An 18,036-nucleotide genomic window follows, 5' to 3' on the forward strand; every position below is an offset into this window, starting at 1 on the left:
CGTGGACTCCTGTGTGACGGGCCGGGGCTCTCTTTCTCACCGGTAAACGTGAGCTCTAGAAGCCCACATGCACGGTGACTGTTTATCAGTCCTCCTTGGGAACAGACCAGAGTCAGTGAGACTTGCTGATGAGGCCTGCGGGTTTGCTGGGAAATCCAGGTCAAGCCGTGTCCCCCGGAGCTGAGACTAATGCATCCCGTTTCCACATCCTGTTTGTGGCAGAGCTGTGGGGCGTGGAGGGGAACACCACTTCTTTCCCGTGGGGAAAGAGCACGTGTGAGGGGTGCAGCAGCCTTGTGGAGGCACGTTCTTCAGAATGGCTCACAAGTCGGTTCGGCCCGGTTCAGGGGGGTGTGTCCCCACTGTCCCCCCAGGAAAGGGAGGTGGGCGCTCGTGGCCCGTTAGAGCCGCACCAAAGGCGACTCGGGCCCCCAGTGTCTGGTCCTTGGAGCTCACAGGGAGGAGGGGGCGATGTGAGACAGGCAGACAGCAAACATAAGTTTCAGAAAATAAATAGGCTGCACCAAGAGCGAGGCATCACCATATGTATTCTGTATTCCTTTGCTTTAATCAGTTGAGCAGTAGCCCTCTGCCAGGGCTGTGGACATGAGGGCAAGGTCACTGTCCAGGGGCTGGGCTTCCAGTCTGTCTGTGATTGTCAACCCTCCAGGCTTCAGCTCCCAGTGACACGGCAGTGAGCCTGAGTCAGGGGGTCTCTGGGTTCCTTCTAGCCTGGGACATCGCTCATTTTCTGACCCATTCCGAAGCGTGCTGGGCACCGGCCAGACTCGCCACGTTCACTGTCGCTCATGTCAGCTTTGGTGTTGGACAGAATCCGAGCCTGAATTTAAGCTCTGCTAGTTGTGGGATTTAAATTCTCCAAACCTTGGGTTCCTGATCGATAAAACGTGCAGGATAAAAGCCCCTTCCGAGGGTGGTTGTGTGAAATACCCAGTGCCGTGCCTGCCTAGGTAAGTGCTGTTCTCTCCCCAGCCGCAGAAGGTAGGGTGCTGCCCGGCACGGCAGTGCACCTGTGGTTTCCATCCTGCGTCTCAGTAGACGGTGCCAGACACGCGGCTCGTAGTGGCCACGGTCCCTTACAATGCGCCTCTCCCCCACGAGCTCTCCTGTCCTTTCAACGCCCCAAAGATAGGAGGGTGGGGGAGGGCCGGGAGACAACCACCGCCTTCACAGAGCCCGTGCGGTCGCAACGTGCTGAAATATGTGTTTGTGTGGGCCGCACACGTGTGTGCTCCATCGCGCAGCATACTTGAGGGGCTCAACATTCCAGAACGCAGGGGCTCCAAGTAAGAGCAGCTGTGCCAGAATTCTCCACCTCAGCTGTTTCCCTCTGAAAACTCTATGGCCCCGAGCTCCGTCTGGTGAGGGAGCCTCCAGCTGACCCAGCCCAGCTTGAGTCCACGTGCCTGGGCTGCATCGAGCGACTGCAGGAGGTATTTAGCGTGCAGAGGTGGCCACCGATGATTGTCTGTCCTGCAGGAGAGGTGACCAGAACACTGGGCCGGGGAGGGGGGGCGCTATCAGTAAATAAATAGCATTCCTTTCCTGGCAGGAATAAGGGAGGACCCATACCTACAACTTGTGTGTGTAAATCCTCCTAACAAAACTATAATGTGGATGGTAGTTGGCAGTTAAGGAAACCGAGGTTTAGAAAGGCTAAATGACATCCCAAGATCACGAGTCCAAAAACCTTGGTTGAGGCAGTGGTGGAATTCCAATCCAGACCTGTTTATCTGCCAGCGCCAGGCCTTTATCATAGACTCCACCACCAGGACCACACAAGGATGGATGCACTTAGGGAAGACAGGCTAGGCCTCTAGTGAAGTTTAATTGAGTAAACACTTTTCATGTTTCGGCTGTGTGGACGAATATGCTAGGCCCTGGAAAGATGAACAGGATAAGAAAGGTCGCCATCCTCTGACACCCCGAAGAAGACAAGACACAGTGATATGATACCCCGTGGGCACAGTGCAGAGGGACTGGAGGAGGAGGAACCGCCCACCCCTGCAGGGAGGGGTGGGGCCGAGAGCCACATAAATTCCCCATCAGTCAGGGTTCTGTTGGAGAAGCAGATGTTAGGGTCACGTCGTTATAGCATTTTGACCTCCTGTGTCTGTGGAGGCTGCTCCCTCTTTGTCCAGGGATGTGGCCTGAAGTCCGCAGGACTGGCACTTGGCGCAGAAATGATGTGGGAAAGTGAGGAAAGAGAACAGATCGCCGCCTACAAGGATGGGCTGAAACCCAGACATCTTCACGACCGCCCAGCAAGCCTCCAACGTCAGGAACCCGCAGGAGGGGCTGGCATCCTTCCCCGGGAGGGAAACAAGCCACAGGCCCAGGATCGGAGACCCCGAGGAGGAGACTGGGCAGGAATGCGAGCACTGCAGCCCAGCTGCTGCCCTGCCACTCGGTGACCCAGGGGACACGTGACGACATGTGTTGGCCTCAGCAGGGCCTCATGCCCTGCACTGACCCTGAAGCCCAGAAGGAAAACAGCTACCACGCCGCTTCTGCTTTGCGCGCCTCACGTGAACCATCTCACGTGGCCCACGCTGACCCAGTCGGGGGAAGGGATCTGGGAAACAAACGTAGTCCAGCTGAGCTAAGGTGACGGACTGCAGATCCACCACAGCTCCCCAAGTCAAGGCTCAACCCCGCCCCGACCTTCTCTAAAAGCTTTGTCCAAATAAAACCTCACAGTCAGGAAAACGCTTGAAGCATATCGGCTGCTTGTTTTATCTTAGTGTATTCTGTATTCGCTTCTGAAAACCTCACTGGCAGTACTGCTTTCCATATTCTGGAGGTGGTGGAGTACAAGGATACAAGGAGGGGGCGGAGAAGGGAGGATGGGGAACGCGTTTCCCATCTTCTACCGGGTTACAACAGTGGTTCCAAGCACATCCGCAAGGCAGAGTCAGCTGGAGAGCTTGTTGAAGACAGACCCTCGGGCCCCGCCCAGCCCCGATGAATCGGATTCTCCAAACGTGGAACTCTGGAGACTGTAACAAGTTTCCCAGGAGGTTCTCAAGCAGCAGCTTGGCTTTATGAACTCTGCCAAAACCTGTTTCTCGTCAGTCGGATTGAAGCTCTGTGTTTCTTCTCCGCACCTCAGTCACCAGTGGATCCCGGGGCCGCTCAGATGACGCTGGTGGACATCAGTTATCGTCATGGTGTCCCCGGCAGCGCTGCCTGGTGTCCGAATCACCTCTAGCAGGTGCTCGTGCGTCACTTCAGATGAAGCCACAGAATCGGAAGGAGGAAGGATGTGAAGCAATCCGAGAGCAAAGTGAGACCAGCCAGCGGAATTACAAAGTTCAGGGAGGAGTTGGCAGCCCGTTCATGGCTTTGAATGTGGAGGGCACGAGGATGTGGCAGAGGAGATGTGCGGGGATCTAAAAATGAGGTCTGACTTACTGTGGTGATGACTGCACGGTATATACAAATATCACATCACTGTGTTGTACACCTGAAACTCACATGAGGTTATACGTCAAGTGTACCTCAATTTAAAAAATGAGATCTGAGAAGATAGGAAAGCTTGAGTTCCCATTTTCATAGTATTTATAACATCCAAACGTTTTTCATCAGCTGTGTCTTGAAGGAATTAAAAGTGAAAAAAAAACAAAAGAGGGCTTCCCTGGTGGCGCAGTGGTTGAGAGTCCGCCTGCCAATGCAGGGGACACGGGTTCGTGCCCCGGTCCGGGAGGATCCCGCGTGCCGCAGAGCGGCTGGGCCCGTGAGCCATGGCCGCTGAGCCTGCACGTCCGGAGCCTGTGCTCCGCAACGGGAGAGGCCACAACAGTGAGAGGCCCGCGTACCGCAAAAAAAACCACACAAAAAACAAAAACGAAAGAAAGACTGTGGCAGTGGTCGCTGTGGAAAGGACCCGATCCTTTGTGCTGCCGGCCAGGAGACGTAGGGCTGGCAGGTGGCTCCCATGCCCCTGTCCTAGAAGGTGGTTGGTTCCTGTGCCTCCAGCACGTGATCAGGCGGCCAGGAAGGGCCCTGCATGCCCGCAGCTCTTCCAGCTTTGGCCTTCAGAGGCGGCTTCACTGACTCCCCCCTCCCTTCCCAACAGCTGACAGAAGAAAGGCTGGCAGCAGCCCTGGACCCCGCATCCCTCCCCAGGTTCCTCTGTGTCCAGATGGCACAGCGGCCAGTGCGGCCAGCGTGGCTTGGGTGATGGTGAATGGGAGCCACTGTTTGTTTCCACTGAGAAAGTTCTGACCCGCTTCCGGAGCCATCGCCATGGAAACAGACCGAAGAGGTCATTGAAAGGAGCCTCTTTTCCTCCTGTCTCCCCGCTCCCTTTCCCCATCCCGAGGCTCTGGCGGGTAGGGGCCAGCTCTCTGCAGCCTGGCTTTCCCTGCTGGTCCATGCAAATTTGATAAGAATACCAAAGGGTGGTTTTCCTTACTGTGCCAGCCTCTGCTGGGATAAATTACCCCATATGCACCCTGTACCAGGCAGAGTGGCACTCCCTTGCCACACCCGTTCCTGAGCTCAGGGCTGCATCACACATACTGATAACCAAACAGCCTTCCAGAGGAGCAGGCAGGTGCTTCCCTGTTGATCCAGCCAGCCTGAAATCTCAGCCACATTTCCTTGCAGAAAAGCCTTTCTTGGACCACATATTTATTACACATATGCAGTAAATTTTAAAGGGGAAATAACTAGAAGGAAGGAATAATTGTGCTCTATTTACAGAATAAACGGCAGCCATTAAAAATGTAAACAAAGCTACTTACAGGTTTTTTTTGTTCTCATTTTATAAAAACTAGCTTTTGTTGTGAAAATAATGTGATAAAATCCTGTTTTGGTTTATTTTGGTTTTGACAGTAATTTAGTAATTCTGAAGATAATAAAAACCTGAATAAAATGTAAACTTTGGGACTTCCCTGGTGGCACAGTGGTTAAGAATCTGCCTGCCAATGCAGGGGACACGGGTTCAAACCCTGGTCCGGGAAGTTCCCACATGCCGCGGAGCAACTAAGCCCGTGCGCCACAACTACTGAGCCTGTGCTCTAGAGCCTGCGAGCCACAACTACTGAAGCCTGTGTGCCACAACTACTGAAGCCTGTGCACCTAGAGCCCATGCTCCGCAGCAAGAGAAGCCACCGCAATGAGAAGCCCACGCACCTCAACGAAGAGTAGTCCCTGCCCGCCGCAATTAGAGAAAAGCCTGTGCGCAGCAATGAAGACCCAACGCAGCCAAAAAAAAAAAAAATTAAAGTTCGCATCAAGGCCGTTAAAGGAAGGCATTGGTTTTTACTGTTTACACCAAAACAAGAATGAACAGAAGTTCAAGACCTCTTTTTTTTTTTTTAACGCTTTAATTTGTATGCCTGTTGAGGAAACATCAAAAGTCAGAGCTTGACCTGGGGCTGCAGCCTCCTGCGGCCAAGTCACAAACTTAAATTGCACTGTCAGTGCCAGTAAGTGCACATTGTTTTGGCTTCGGGCTCACAGTATCGTGACTCTGGTTTTTAGTGGGTAGGACATTGGATTGGACGTCAGAAGAGCTGAGTTTAAGCCCCAGCTCCGTGACTTAGGGACAAGTCACTTCCATGAATACTCCAGGCCTCAGTCTCTCCATCTGTGTAATGGGGCTAGTTCTTTTCAGGGTCTCTGTGAGCCTGAAATCTGATGAGATATATATATGAATGTGCTTGATAAACCCAGACCAATGCTTTATAGAAGTTTGTCATTTTTACTTCTTAACAACCAAATCTGTAGTGTTGAGGCACACAGGGGCATATTTTTTTCATATAGCAAGGAGTCTGGAGGTAGGTATTCCAAGGAATTATTTCCTCTACTCCCGTATCCTTAGTATGTGACTTTCTTCCTTATAATAAAATGACAACTGCTGGGGCATTCTGCCCATGTTTCAGGCAGGACCAAGGGAGAGGGCAAAGGGCAAAAGATGTGTGAAAACTGAGTCAATTTCTTCTCACTGTGAAAACACTAGCTTTCCCAGAACTTTACCCTGCTGTAAAGTTCCAGTTATGTCTTCTTGGGCAACCCAGACACCTGGCCTCCACATGCTGCAAGGGAGTTTGGGTGGGTGAGGAATTTAACAGGGCACACTGCCACCCAAGCAAAATCAAGGTTCTCTCAGTAAGAATGAAGACGAGAATGGATATTGAAATGGAAATCAACTGGCCTTGCCAGTGATGAGCACTCACTCAACCGTTCGTATCTCACAGTGCGTCAGTATAATCTACTGAATTATCTTGTATGCTCCTGAAGGTATGGACCATGCGGTGTGTATCTCCTTCATCCAGCTGCAGAGGGCTTCATTGTCTGTACCAAACATGAAACACTGAGCAAGAAATCATCCTTGGGTGTTTTTATAAGAGACTGATTAGTTATTGATGCCTTTTTATGTGAACTTTCATATAAAGATAATATTACATACCCTCCACTGTGTCACGTGGATATTCTGAAGATAAGTTACTAAATCTGAAGCACTTGGGAAGGCATTTATAACTTCTCGGTGCTGAGATAGATGCCGGTACTTTCCACAGTGCCATGAGCATCACAGCTGGCATCCACAGCAAGGTTTTAGACAGGTTAGACCCAGCAGGCTACAAATGAAGAATGTGGCCCAGATGGAAAAGAGGAGACACACTGAGAGGTTTTAGAAACCTTGAAGGATGACCATCTGCGATCCCAGGTTGGACTTTCCCTGCCCCCAGCACCCATCTGTGGGCATGTTGAGCTCTGCACTTCTGCACTTTGTATAGTCTTAGCCGAAGTGAAGTTGTGGCAGCGACACAACTAGGCCATGGGCCTCCATTGTGGAGAGATGGCTTTTGGCTGCTTTTCAGACAAGAAACTCAAACTTCTGACAGTGTCCTGCATCATTAACTTTCGGCACAAATTACCAGTTGGTGAATGAAAGGACACACATCTCTTTCAATGCACCTTTGTGAAGGATTTGCAGACTCAACAGGTTTGGAACCGTGCTCTTGGCCTGGAGAGCTTGTTGGTCACCTCCGAGGTGCCAGAGAGCCAACCCCTTCCATGTTGAGAAACTAAGTGCATTCTAGAGAAGGACTACGAGAGACTTGACCCCATAAGGAGAGCTGGGTGAGAGCAGAGGCCAGCGGTCGTGATCGCAGGCTTCTTGGTGGTGGTGCTTATCACGTGCAGGCATGTTCTAAACACCATGCAAGTCACAGTTCACTGAAACCTCTAGAAAACCCATATGATCAGTAATAACATTGTCCCCATCTTGCATAGGCTGAAACTGGGATTCAGTGGGACTAAGTGGCTGGTCCAGAGTTGCTAGTTAGTAAATGGTAGAGCTGTCTTTGAACACTGGCAGTCGGACTCCAGGACCCACCTTGCGAGCCGTTGTGCTGGGCTGCTTCCTGGGTCGTGGCCTCAGAGAAACATTAGAGATTATGTCATTCATGTCTAGATACCAGTGAGCTGCCCATGCATCTCCATGTTGACATCATGTCCAATCATTCGTGTATTTTTTTTCATTTTAAGAAAAACATGGACTGCTTTCGTAAAGTGCAGTTGAGAAGTGGAAGAGGAATCACTATGTCCATTCTAACTATGTGAGGGCAGGTAGTGTTAAAAAAAAATGGCATGCTTTGCAGCAGAAGGGAGCTTGTTTAATACCTAGAACTACCACCTCCCTAATATAATTAGCAGAGGATTGAGGGATAACAAAAATGATTGTTGTTAGAAGGCAAGCTGCACACCCAGGTTGGCTGTGTCTTTCTGTTTTTCTGGATAAGATGCTCCTCTTGAGACATCTTGTATGGAAGGAATAGGCTCACCTAAAGTGATTCTGATGGCAGTTTTAAAACCAAAGATATTATAAAGCAGAGAGTAGAATAAGAAAAATTTGAAGAGGCCAAAACTCATGGCTAGAAATTGCAAACTTTTCAAATGTTCTTTGAGCATTTTCCAAGTGTGAGAATTTGATTTGTGTGGTAAGAGACCCTCTTGAAATTGGAATGAAAGATTGGGTGGTATTCTCTTTTGGGGTGGGCGGGGCCTGTACCGTGCAGCTTGTGGGACCTTAGTTCCCCAACCAGGGATCGAACCTGCGTCCCCTGCAGTGGAAGTGAGGCGTCCTAACTGCTGGATTGCCAGGGAATTCCCTGGTATTCTTGCTTTGGGACAATATCCACACTTAAACCTGGAAACCCTGCCATTTCTTTTGGAGAGTTAATATTACATGATTGATGGGCCCCAATTATTTCCCATGATATGTATCCATATGGAAATCTACTCAACATAAATGAAGAATTATTTAGTAAACACTGTGTTGAATGCAGTCAGCTAAATTGGCACAGTTCTTACTGCTTAAGGAAGACAGTAGGACATAAGCAAATATTAATTATACTATGCTGAAAACAATGGATAAAGTGTGTTGGCATCTTGTCCAATTGTTGTTTTGATTTCTTTTTATTTTTTGGAAAATATGAAATTAAAAAAATTTTTTTATTGGAGTATGGTTGATTTACAATGCTGTTAGATGGTTTTTGTTTCTGTCTTTTTTTAATTCTGAGAAAAACATGAATTGCTTGTATGAAGTGAGATTGAGAAGAGGAAGAGAAATCACTACATCCGTCCCAGTTTTTTGAGGCAAGTTTATGTAAGAAAAGTAAGAAAGAGGAACCTTGGTGATTCAGAAACTGCTGGAGTCTAGAATAGGGGCTGAGTAGCGGCAGTGCTCAGTGGGATGAAGGTGGTATCATCCTGCCCAAAGACCAAGCATATTCGTGTGTTTGAGGCAGCTCTGGGGAGTAGTTACAAGAGGTCACATTTACTGGGACCTCACCAAGTGCCAGGCACTGTCCTAAGCCCTTTATATTCACTGTCTCCTGTAATTCTCCTAACAACCCACCAAGGGAGGTACAGTTTTTACACCACAGTTTTACTTTACATAAAAAAGGAAAATACGGCTTAGGTTTGCGGCAGCGCTGTCACGGGTGTGCCTGACTTCTGAGCATGTGAGCACTGAGCCTGTGCAGTGTTGGCCACGGCCTTGGATTTGGTTCTTGCCTTGATCACTTAGGAAGGTGACCTTTCAACAAAAAGCCAGAAAGTACAGGCCAGGAATAGAGTGTGAAATGAAAGAAAAAGCCCCTATGGAGAGTGTGTTCACCAGGGCGACAACATGTCACCAGCATTGTCATCAGTACTGAATATTCAGGGAATTCTAACAATAAGCCAGCCGCATGGCAAGAGAGTTACCTTCCATCCCAGCCAGTAAATTGGCAAGCTAATTTCCATTGTGTGTATGAAATACAATGGTTATTGGCTGGGAAGGGCCCCATCAAGGGTAAAACGAGATTACGGAGGGCACGGAATTTAAGGAGGCACTTGCTCCCTGCAACCCCCAACCCTAAGAGTGAGCGCCCAGCACTGGGGACCCTCCATGTCGGATGCCTTATCCTAGCCCTTACCCCGTGGCTGGGGAAAGGGTGACCCTTAAATTTTCATGGCAGACAGTGGATAGTGTGAGCTGGATTTTGTTTCATGTTTATTTCTATTAAATAGAGAAGAAATGCTCCTATATGAAAAATATCTTTGCTACCCAAAGGATAATAAGAAATGTCAAATTAAGGAATTACCTATTTTACACAAAATGATTTGTCACTAAATATGAAAAATATAAATGTGAGTAGTTTGTTATATTTAGGTAAGGTATAAAGCAAAAGAAGGGAATTCCCTGGCAGTCCAGTGGTTAGGACTTGGCGCTTTCACTGCTGGGGACCAGGTTCGATTCCCTGGTCAGGGAAGTAAGATCTCACAAACCACGTGGTACGGCCAAAACGAGAAAAAAAAAGAATAAAGCAAAAGAGAATATTAACTACTAAAAACGCCCTCAGCCCATTTACCTTCTCCCTCCCCCGTGCACATATAATTCAATAACACAGATGCCTCAGTCCTTTTTCTGCATCTTGAGGAAAATTGCTGCTGGCTTTGGGGACTGCCTTGACAGGCCAGGGGATGATGCAGGCAAAGACCCAGACACAGCAAAAGCTCTGATTCAAAATCCAGCAGGAAATACACTAATAATGTATATGAGTGTATTTCCGGAGACTCAAGATAAAGGAACCTTTAAAACCTCTTAAGTATACATTTTCCAGTAACATGTAACACATGGTCCTTTCTTAGAAATGAGGTTAGAACAGTTTTTCTTTTGTTTTTTGTTTGGTTATAATGAAGTTTCTGGACAGTTCATCAGAACGAAAACACAAAGTCTATTTTAGGAATTCCTTTATGCATGGGCATTCGTTATACCTTTCTGGTGTGCCAGCCTAAGTATGTAACAACGAGATAGGGCTGTCTCTGCCTGGAGGTACCTTAGGCTATTTATCTATAAATAGACAGAAGAAGAAAAATGGGTTTGAGCCAAATGATGTGGCTTCCTTTCCTTCGACAAGCAGACAAGAGGACCATGCAGTAGTAACACAACCGAATCCTGAAAAGTGTTTTTGAAATACTTAGTTCTTATAAACCCATAGGCCATGTTCACATTTGGGGTTGAAAACATGCTCTCTGCTCACAAATCCTTCTGACTGTCATTCCAAGAACTTACCCAAGAACCAGGCTAGTGTATCATGTGATGTGATTTTCTTTCATGTAAATGAGAAGCGATATGTTCAGTGAAGTGGGTGAAGCTTTGGACTCAGACACACAGTTAAGTCTCTGACCACCTCTGTGTCCTTAGGCAAGGTGGACTCCTATATACAAACGTAAAGAATTTCGTTTTGACCTTTGTTCGTTTCCTCTTTCACTCTGGTCTTATGTGGATCTCTGCTGTGAAGCAATAGATTCAATGGAAAAATAGAGCAACCTAGAATTTACCCTGTATGGCGTCTGAGGCAGCAATATCATCTGTGTTAAACTGATTTTAGTATTATTCTAGCCAGAAAGGTAAAAGTGTACTTTCCTGGTTTTCCTTCTCTCCACTGGCCCCTCCCCAGAAGTCCCATTGCCTGCTTCCCCTGCTTTTCCTGACCCATAAAAATTGGATTGCCCTTAAGCTCAGTCTCAGCTTCTGTTCAGTTTCAGTTGGTCTCCTGGCTTTAAATATCCAAGTGACTTCCAAATTCTTAACTCCAGTCCTCAATGAGTCCCCTGAACTTAGACTCACATGTCCAACTATCTCGCTAATATCACCTCAAACTGAACGTGGCCCAAGTAGACCTCTTACTTCCTCCTTTCTTTCCCTACCAGTCTTCCCCAGTGGAGGGAGTGGATGTCATGCCAGCTTATCATTGAGGTATCTGCTCACCCGTCACCTCTTCAGAGAGGCCTTCTCTGTCCATCCTTTCTAGAATTCTCCCTACTTCTCGATCTGCACCCCCCATCCTAGCTCCAAGGGAACAGGGATCTTACCCATCTTTTATTTACTGCTATGATCTCCGTGCCGCAGGGATGCCAGACTCAGAATGAGAGCTTGATAAATATTTATTGAATGCAAGAAGCAATGAATAAATGAATGAGTGAAAATGAAGGAAGGAAGCAATTTCACAAAGAATTTGCTAAAGACTGGAGTGTAGGATGAAGAGAATTGGTTCAGTTCTGGGGATGCTGTCCCTCAAATTGATTTTTTGATCTAATTCATGTATTCCTTATAATTTTCTGAAATGAATTTGACCTGCAGGGAGGACTAGAGTAGTTTTAGGGGCCTTGAGGCAAGTTTACACTTATGCAGTTTTGGGGTCTAATAGTAGTAGTTATTGATGAAAAGGTACTAAGATTGAGTTCAGAGACTTTAAATGCAAAACTATTAAATGCTTTAATAGATTCTCAAAGTGCAACCGAATATTAATTATTGCTTCCCAGTCGTTGAAATCTGCGTGGAAATCCCCATCCCTTTTACCCTGTTGACAGTGAAAGTGATGGCTAGAAATAGGCTGCCATTTTCGTCTGCAGTATCTGGCTGGAAGGATGTATTACGAGGAGGCCTCTTTGTTTTGTTTTGTTTTTATAAATTTATTTATTTTACTTATTTATTTTTGGCTGCATTGGGTCTTCAGTGCTGTGCGCGGGCTTTCTCTAGTTGCGGTGAACGGGGCTACTCTTCGTTATGGTGCGTGGCCTCTAGGCGTGCAGGCTTCAGTAGTTGTGGCTCGCGGGCTCTAGAGCACAGGCTCAGTAGTTGTGGCACACGGGCTTAGTGGCTCTGCGGCATGTGGGATCTTCCCGGACCAGGGCTTGAACCCATGTCCCATGCATTGGCAGGCAGATTCTCAACCACTGCACCACAAGGGAAGCCTGAGGAGGCCTCTTTAGAACTAACTGACTTCTGAGCATCAGTTTCTTCCACCAGGAGATCAGTAAATGACCCGTTCCACCTCCTGCCATCCGAATTTGGAATTTGGTGACATCACTGGTTTTTGTTCCTGCTGGATGAATTTTATAATCAGTCTCAAGGAGAAAGGAGATGGCATTTTGCATTGTTGCTCTTCCAGCTTCTGTTGGCAGGGAAAATTCACTGCATCCAAATTAAACTTGATATGGCATCCTTTTACCCCCTTTGTGAATTGATGAGTTGGGGGGCCTCGTGCTTATGAAACATTGGCTTGCTATCTTTGACCAGTATCTAGATTGTGAACTGGTGAAATTTTAAATACAAAATCCCCACTGGCTACCCTAAGCAAGTTGAATAAAGAAGCTACAGTGCCATCTGCTGGCATTCTGGGGGAAATGCAAATGATGACTAGGAGAAGCACCTCTTATGTAACAAATAGATTAAAAAAATGCAAACCCAAGGGTAAATATTCAAAACACATGATAATTTGAAGAAGGTAGATAAAAGTAATGAAAAAGTTGTAAGCCAGCTTTTTATAGAGGAAAATACAATTATATTTTGTGATAACTATGTAATAGTGAGAATATAAGTTTTCTGTAGTATGAATTTTGGAGTGTTTTTACAGTATTAGATATTCCCATTGGGCAGCACGAGTGAAAAATTGGTTGAAAACTTAGAAATTAGCCTTTGGATTTTTGAAGATTCGTACTGAAACAGGCAATTTTATATACACTTCATGCAGATAGGGAGAGTCAGGTGTATTTTGGAAAGACATCCGGTCCCGTGATACCTCAGTACAGCTCCTTGCTGGTCTGTAACCGGTCAGGGAAACGTGCGCCACTTCTGTAATTTCTGGAGACCATGGTTTTCTGTAAAATAGGGGTTGGATTAAACGATGGGCAGAATTCCTTACAACTCGATGAAGTGTATTATTCTAACCCAACAAAGGACTGAAGAAAAGTACTATTTCTTTAGACCATTTTCCCATGAAAATATTTCTTTTAGAAAAAGTGAAAGACATATACATATTTTTAGTTTATTACATAGGTAAGTAGTTTATCAAGAGCTAGGGATAGTTGATTTAGTTGGTTGTAAGCAATTAGGTCCTTAGTGTGAGTATAAAAATAAATGTGCCACTTCCTTTGCCATCAGAGGTCATCTACAGAAAGCTTGGTGATGGTGCTGGTAGGTCATGGCCAGTTGAAGTAGGGTGGGCTGAGGCGTATTACCATGACTTTGAGCTATAAATGCAACAGAGTAAAATTTAAAAAACAAAATTTAAGTATTCAAACCTTAGCGTAAATATTATTTTCGAAGGATTTCCTGCCTTAATCCCCAGTCAGCTAGCCAACTCTACTCAGCTGTCTGCTGGTATTTGCCTTGCTCCTACTTCTGTGGCCTCGAGCACCTTCCTGGCTTGTGTTTTTGTTCCTTCTCTCTTTTTTTTTTTTTTTTTTTTTGCGGTACGCAGGCCTCTCACTGCTGTGGCCTCTCCCGTTGCGGAGCACAGGCTCCGGACGCGCAGGCTCAGCGGCCATGGCTCGCGGGCCCAGCCGCTCCGCGGCGTGTGGGATCTTCCCGCACCGGGGCACGAACCCGCGTCCCCTGCATCGGCAGGCGGACCCTCAACCACCGCGCCACCAGGGAAGCCCTTTGTTCCTTCTCTTCATCCTCCTCCTCCTTCCTGGCCCTCTCCCCTCCCCCACCCCATGTCCCCTCCCCCCTCCTCCCTCTGCTGTTGCTTCTCCTTCTATGCCTGTACTTTGTTCAGGTTTTGTCACCCTCCCTCCATTGTACGTCCCACTTCTTCATGATTGTCCATGTACCTTACTCACAATAGCATCAACACGTTTTTGCCGAACGAAGGAAACTGAAATAGCTATTTCATAGAAGCCTTTCACGTAAGTACATGTTTAGGGATTTTCTTTTTTGTGTGTGGATTGGAGGGAGAAGGTGACTCTGAATGAGAGGAAGCCCCCTGCCGCTCTCTGGTCACCTTAAGTTCTAGGGGTCCTTTTTACCTGCCAGGTAGGCAGAAAATCACTGCTAAGTGATTGGACGTTCTGCTTCTCTTCCTGATTGTTTCAGTGGAACTCTGGCCTCCGTGCTTTCTCACGCTAAAGAGTGTTTCGCCAGATGCCACCTCCAGCCTCCATCCGGGTGGACGTACGAGCAGTGAAGGTTCAGGTGTAAACCCCCTGAGCATCCCTGCTTCTGTTCCAATGCAGGTTCCTTCTTCCCGGTTTTCCTGGTCAGCAAGCTCAGGGGCACTGAATTTGCCCTCTCAGCTCTGGACCCACCTAGCGGAAGATTGTGCTCCACCTCTGTTCTTCCCCTTTTGAGAGAACGAATTTTAACTTTCTTTGGTTTCCCTGCCTTCTTCCTTTAAGTTGCTATCTGTCTACGTATATTCTGGAGAAAGGCTTGATCGCCTGGGTTTGGGGCCGGGTTCACTTTTCAGGTTATTTGAGTTCGTCTGTATCCACAGTCACACACTGGCAGCTAGGGTCGGGGAGGCTGTGGGCCAAATCTGATGCCCAGACATGTGTTAATGAGCTTGGACACATTTTTAGAAATATTGAATTATTTGCCATCCATAAAAATGTGGAGATCTTGTAAAGGAAATGCAGACTTCTGGCTTCTCTTTGAAATTGGAAGATCTAGAGAAACACGTAGTGTACTTGCCAGATGGCAGCAAGGAACCAGAGGAGCTACATCCTAGCTGCCTCCCTACTTGGGGTATCCAACCTCCTGTTGCTTGATGTCCACAAACCCCTGCACCCCCCTTGTTTGTCCTCCAGGTGACCACTTTACTCATCTGCCGGGTCTATATTCTTATTATTATTTACCTTCTCTTTCCCACTTACATGAGAGACTTCTCAATGGCAGTAACTTAACATGTAAATAATGATTCACAGAAATGGAAGGCACTTCAGCAATCAGCCAATGAAGTCCGTTCCCTTCATTTAATATAGGTCTTACCCTGGAGTGAGCCTTTAATTAGCGTTGACAAATGGCACCTAAGCCGGTTTCTAGAAAGGCAGCAGATGGCTGGGGAAGGCCATTGGTAAATATTCTATAGAAATTTCCCTGGCTCTCCTCAGTTGATTGACGCTGGGTACCACTAGCTAGGAGGGTTTTCAGTCCTCACATGAAGGTAAAGCTCCCTGGTAATCACACTTGTTTTTCTTTTGTAGGAATCCTCTTCATAAGTCACACTCGGAAGACAGCTCTGTAGGTCAGTACCACTTTTCTTGGTTTAACCATTTTTAATTAATTATTTTCTTTTAATACTTCGCGGAACACATAAGTATGTGAACATACAAAAACCACAAAGCATCCTTCTACCCAGAAATAACCATTGTTAAGATTTTGGTGTATAGCTTTCCTCTCTTTTTCTGAATTTGTGTGGGTTTCAAAAAAGCATAATATGGATTGTATTCTACAGTTGAATATATCCTGAGCATGTTCTTTCATGATTGAGTATTTTTTTACAGTAAAATTCTTAAGTCTGCATAATATTCTGTCATATTGGATGTGCCATAATTGAATCAACCAATCTCTTCTTTGCCGGGCATGTAAGTTGTTTGCAGTTTTTTCTCTATCACAGGGAAATGATGCTACCACTAAAAATCCTTGAGCCTATCCCTGATCACGTCCTTAGGATAAATCCTTCTATTTGGAACTTTTGAATGAAAGATTATGCACAATTAAGGTGTTATAAAATCCACTCTTGATTTTGTAACATTTCTTCTGTTTGGGTCTAAGAAAGCCTGGCAAAGTAATCATGATTAGGTGCATAAGTGCTCAAATCAAGCTTTGATTTGGATTTGAATCATGACTACCAGCTTTACTAGTTATGACCTTGGGCAAGTCACTTGCCTCTCTAAGCCTCGGTTTTCTCATCCACAAATGGAAACAAGAATACATCATACGTTCATTGTGAGTGAGTATTAAGTGAGATATGCCATTAGATACAAAGCGCCTGGACATGCTAAGTGCGGGATAAATGTTAGCTCTTGCCATTTTTTTCTTAAGCTGCACCTCCATTTCAGAAACATTAAAATGGGAGAAGGGGAGAGTATAGCTTACAAGAAATACATTCTATTCCCACATTGCTTGTGAGAAAGATTCAAGTAGTGATAATCCTACTTCACTTTAACCTTTCATGGCTGATATTTGCTGTTGTGTTTAGCCCAGAGGCAGCAGACACCTTCCAGATTCTGGGTGCAGAGGCAGCCTCAGGCTAGCGGACTCCAGTTTCCTTCCCAGAGTCCTGGGGATTGTCAGAACATAACGAGGGCATCCCGCTTTGACAAATAATGCCCTTAGCCTGGGAGCCCCTTGCGCGGGGTTTCCACGGGTCTGTTTTGTGCCACACTGCCTGGCACCACCAGTCTAGACTGTGGAAGCCAACAGTGCATCACTCCGCTGGACCCTGTTTCCAGTGGCCGTGGAGCAACCAGACACCGAACGGTGACGAAGCCGCAGCTTTGAGTGTGCCCCGTCCACGAGAGCAGATAGGGCTGCTGCTTCTTCGTTTTATTTTTATTTTTATTTATTTATTAATTTATTATTATTATTATTATTATTTTTTGCGGTACGCGGGCCTCTTGTTGTCGTGGCCTCTCCCGTTGCGGAGCACAGGCCCGGACACGCAGGCTCAGCGGCCATGGCTCACGGGCCCAGCCGCTCCGCGGCATGTGGGATCCTCCCGGACCGGGGCACGAACCCCTGTCCCCTGCATCGGCAGGCGGACTCTCAACCACTGCGCCACCAGGGAAGCCCCCGTTTTATTTTTAAAGAATAAAGGGCCACCCTCTTCTTTCCTTTTCCTTACTTTCCCCCTTTCCTCTTGCTTTTGAAAAGGTATTACTTGTTCCTGATGATCACAAGCTGACCAGATACGAAAACTGTCTAGCCATGACAGTGAATTTGTTTTCACTTCAAAGTCACCCAGAACAGTCTGGGAAGGATGGGAGACAGGAGCGGGGGACTGAGTTGGGAGATGTCACAGCAGGATAGCAGCCTGCTTTTCTCATCATGGTGCCCTGAGTGAGCTGTGGGTAGGTCAGCAGGTAGCCTGAGTATCAGAGGAGTGGGAATCGTGCCCCACCTACGCCATAGCTAGACCCGTGCCAATTCCACACCATAGAGAAATAGTTGATTCCACGGGTCTGTCAACCCCACAGACACGTGGAACCAGCTCTACTGACCGGTGTGCACAGCACATACCAACCATTCTGTTCTCTTCATTAAACCTGGGATAACAGAAATAAGTCAAGGGTGGATCAACAACAGGAATAACAACAAAACAAAGTTAACTTTTTAAAGTATCCTATTTGTGGTTCAGTTGAAATCATTGTGGCTGAGACCAAAGGGGGAAAACTATACCACAAGACAAGGCAGAATTAGACACACTAGTTAAACATCAAAGTGAAAATAAGAATGCATGTTTTGCCTGCTTTTTTTTTTTTTTTTGCGGTACGCGGGCCTCTCACTGTTGTGGCCTCTCCCGTTGTGGAGCACAGGCTCCAGACGCACAGGTTCAGCGGCTATGGCTCACGGGCCCAGCCGCTCTGCGGCACGTGGGATCTTCCCGGACCGAGGCACGAACCCGTGTCCCCTGCATCGGCAGGCGGACTCTCCACCACTGCGCCACCAGGGAAGCCCTTGCCTGCTTTTTTGATGTTTCTTTATTTCTCATCTTAACCCTACTG

At 47.0% G+C, this 18,036-nt stretch overlaps 1 protein-coding gene across 2 annotated transcripts in view; it reads left to right on the top strand.

The window, feature by feature from the left end:
• The window catches only part of SASH1 (SAM and SH3 domain containing 1), a gene marked incomplete at its 5' end in the record, with an annotated part of 189,705 nt that overhangs the window by 102,283 nt on the left and 69,386 nt on the right, over positions 1–18,036 (top strand). For both annotated transcript variants that reach the window (XM_079716634.1, XM_079716635.1), the window contains one exon: positions 15,514–15,554. In XM_079716634.1, the coding sequence (XP_079572760.1) occupies positions 15,514–15,554 (41 nt within the window). The remainder of the gene's footprint in view (positions 1–15,513; positions 15,555–18,036) is intronic.

This window comes from Hyperoodon ampullatus, assembly GCF_949752795.1.
Source record: "Hyperoodon ampullatus genome assembly, chromosome: 12".
Classification (NCBI taxonomy): Eukaryota; Metazoa; Chordata; class Mammalia; order Artiodactyla; family Ziphiidae; genus Hyperoodon; species Hyperoodon ampullatus.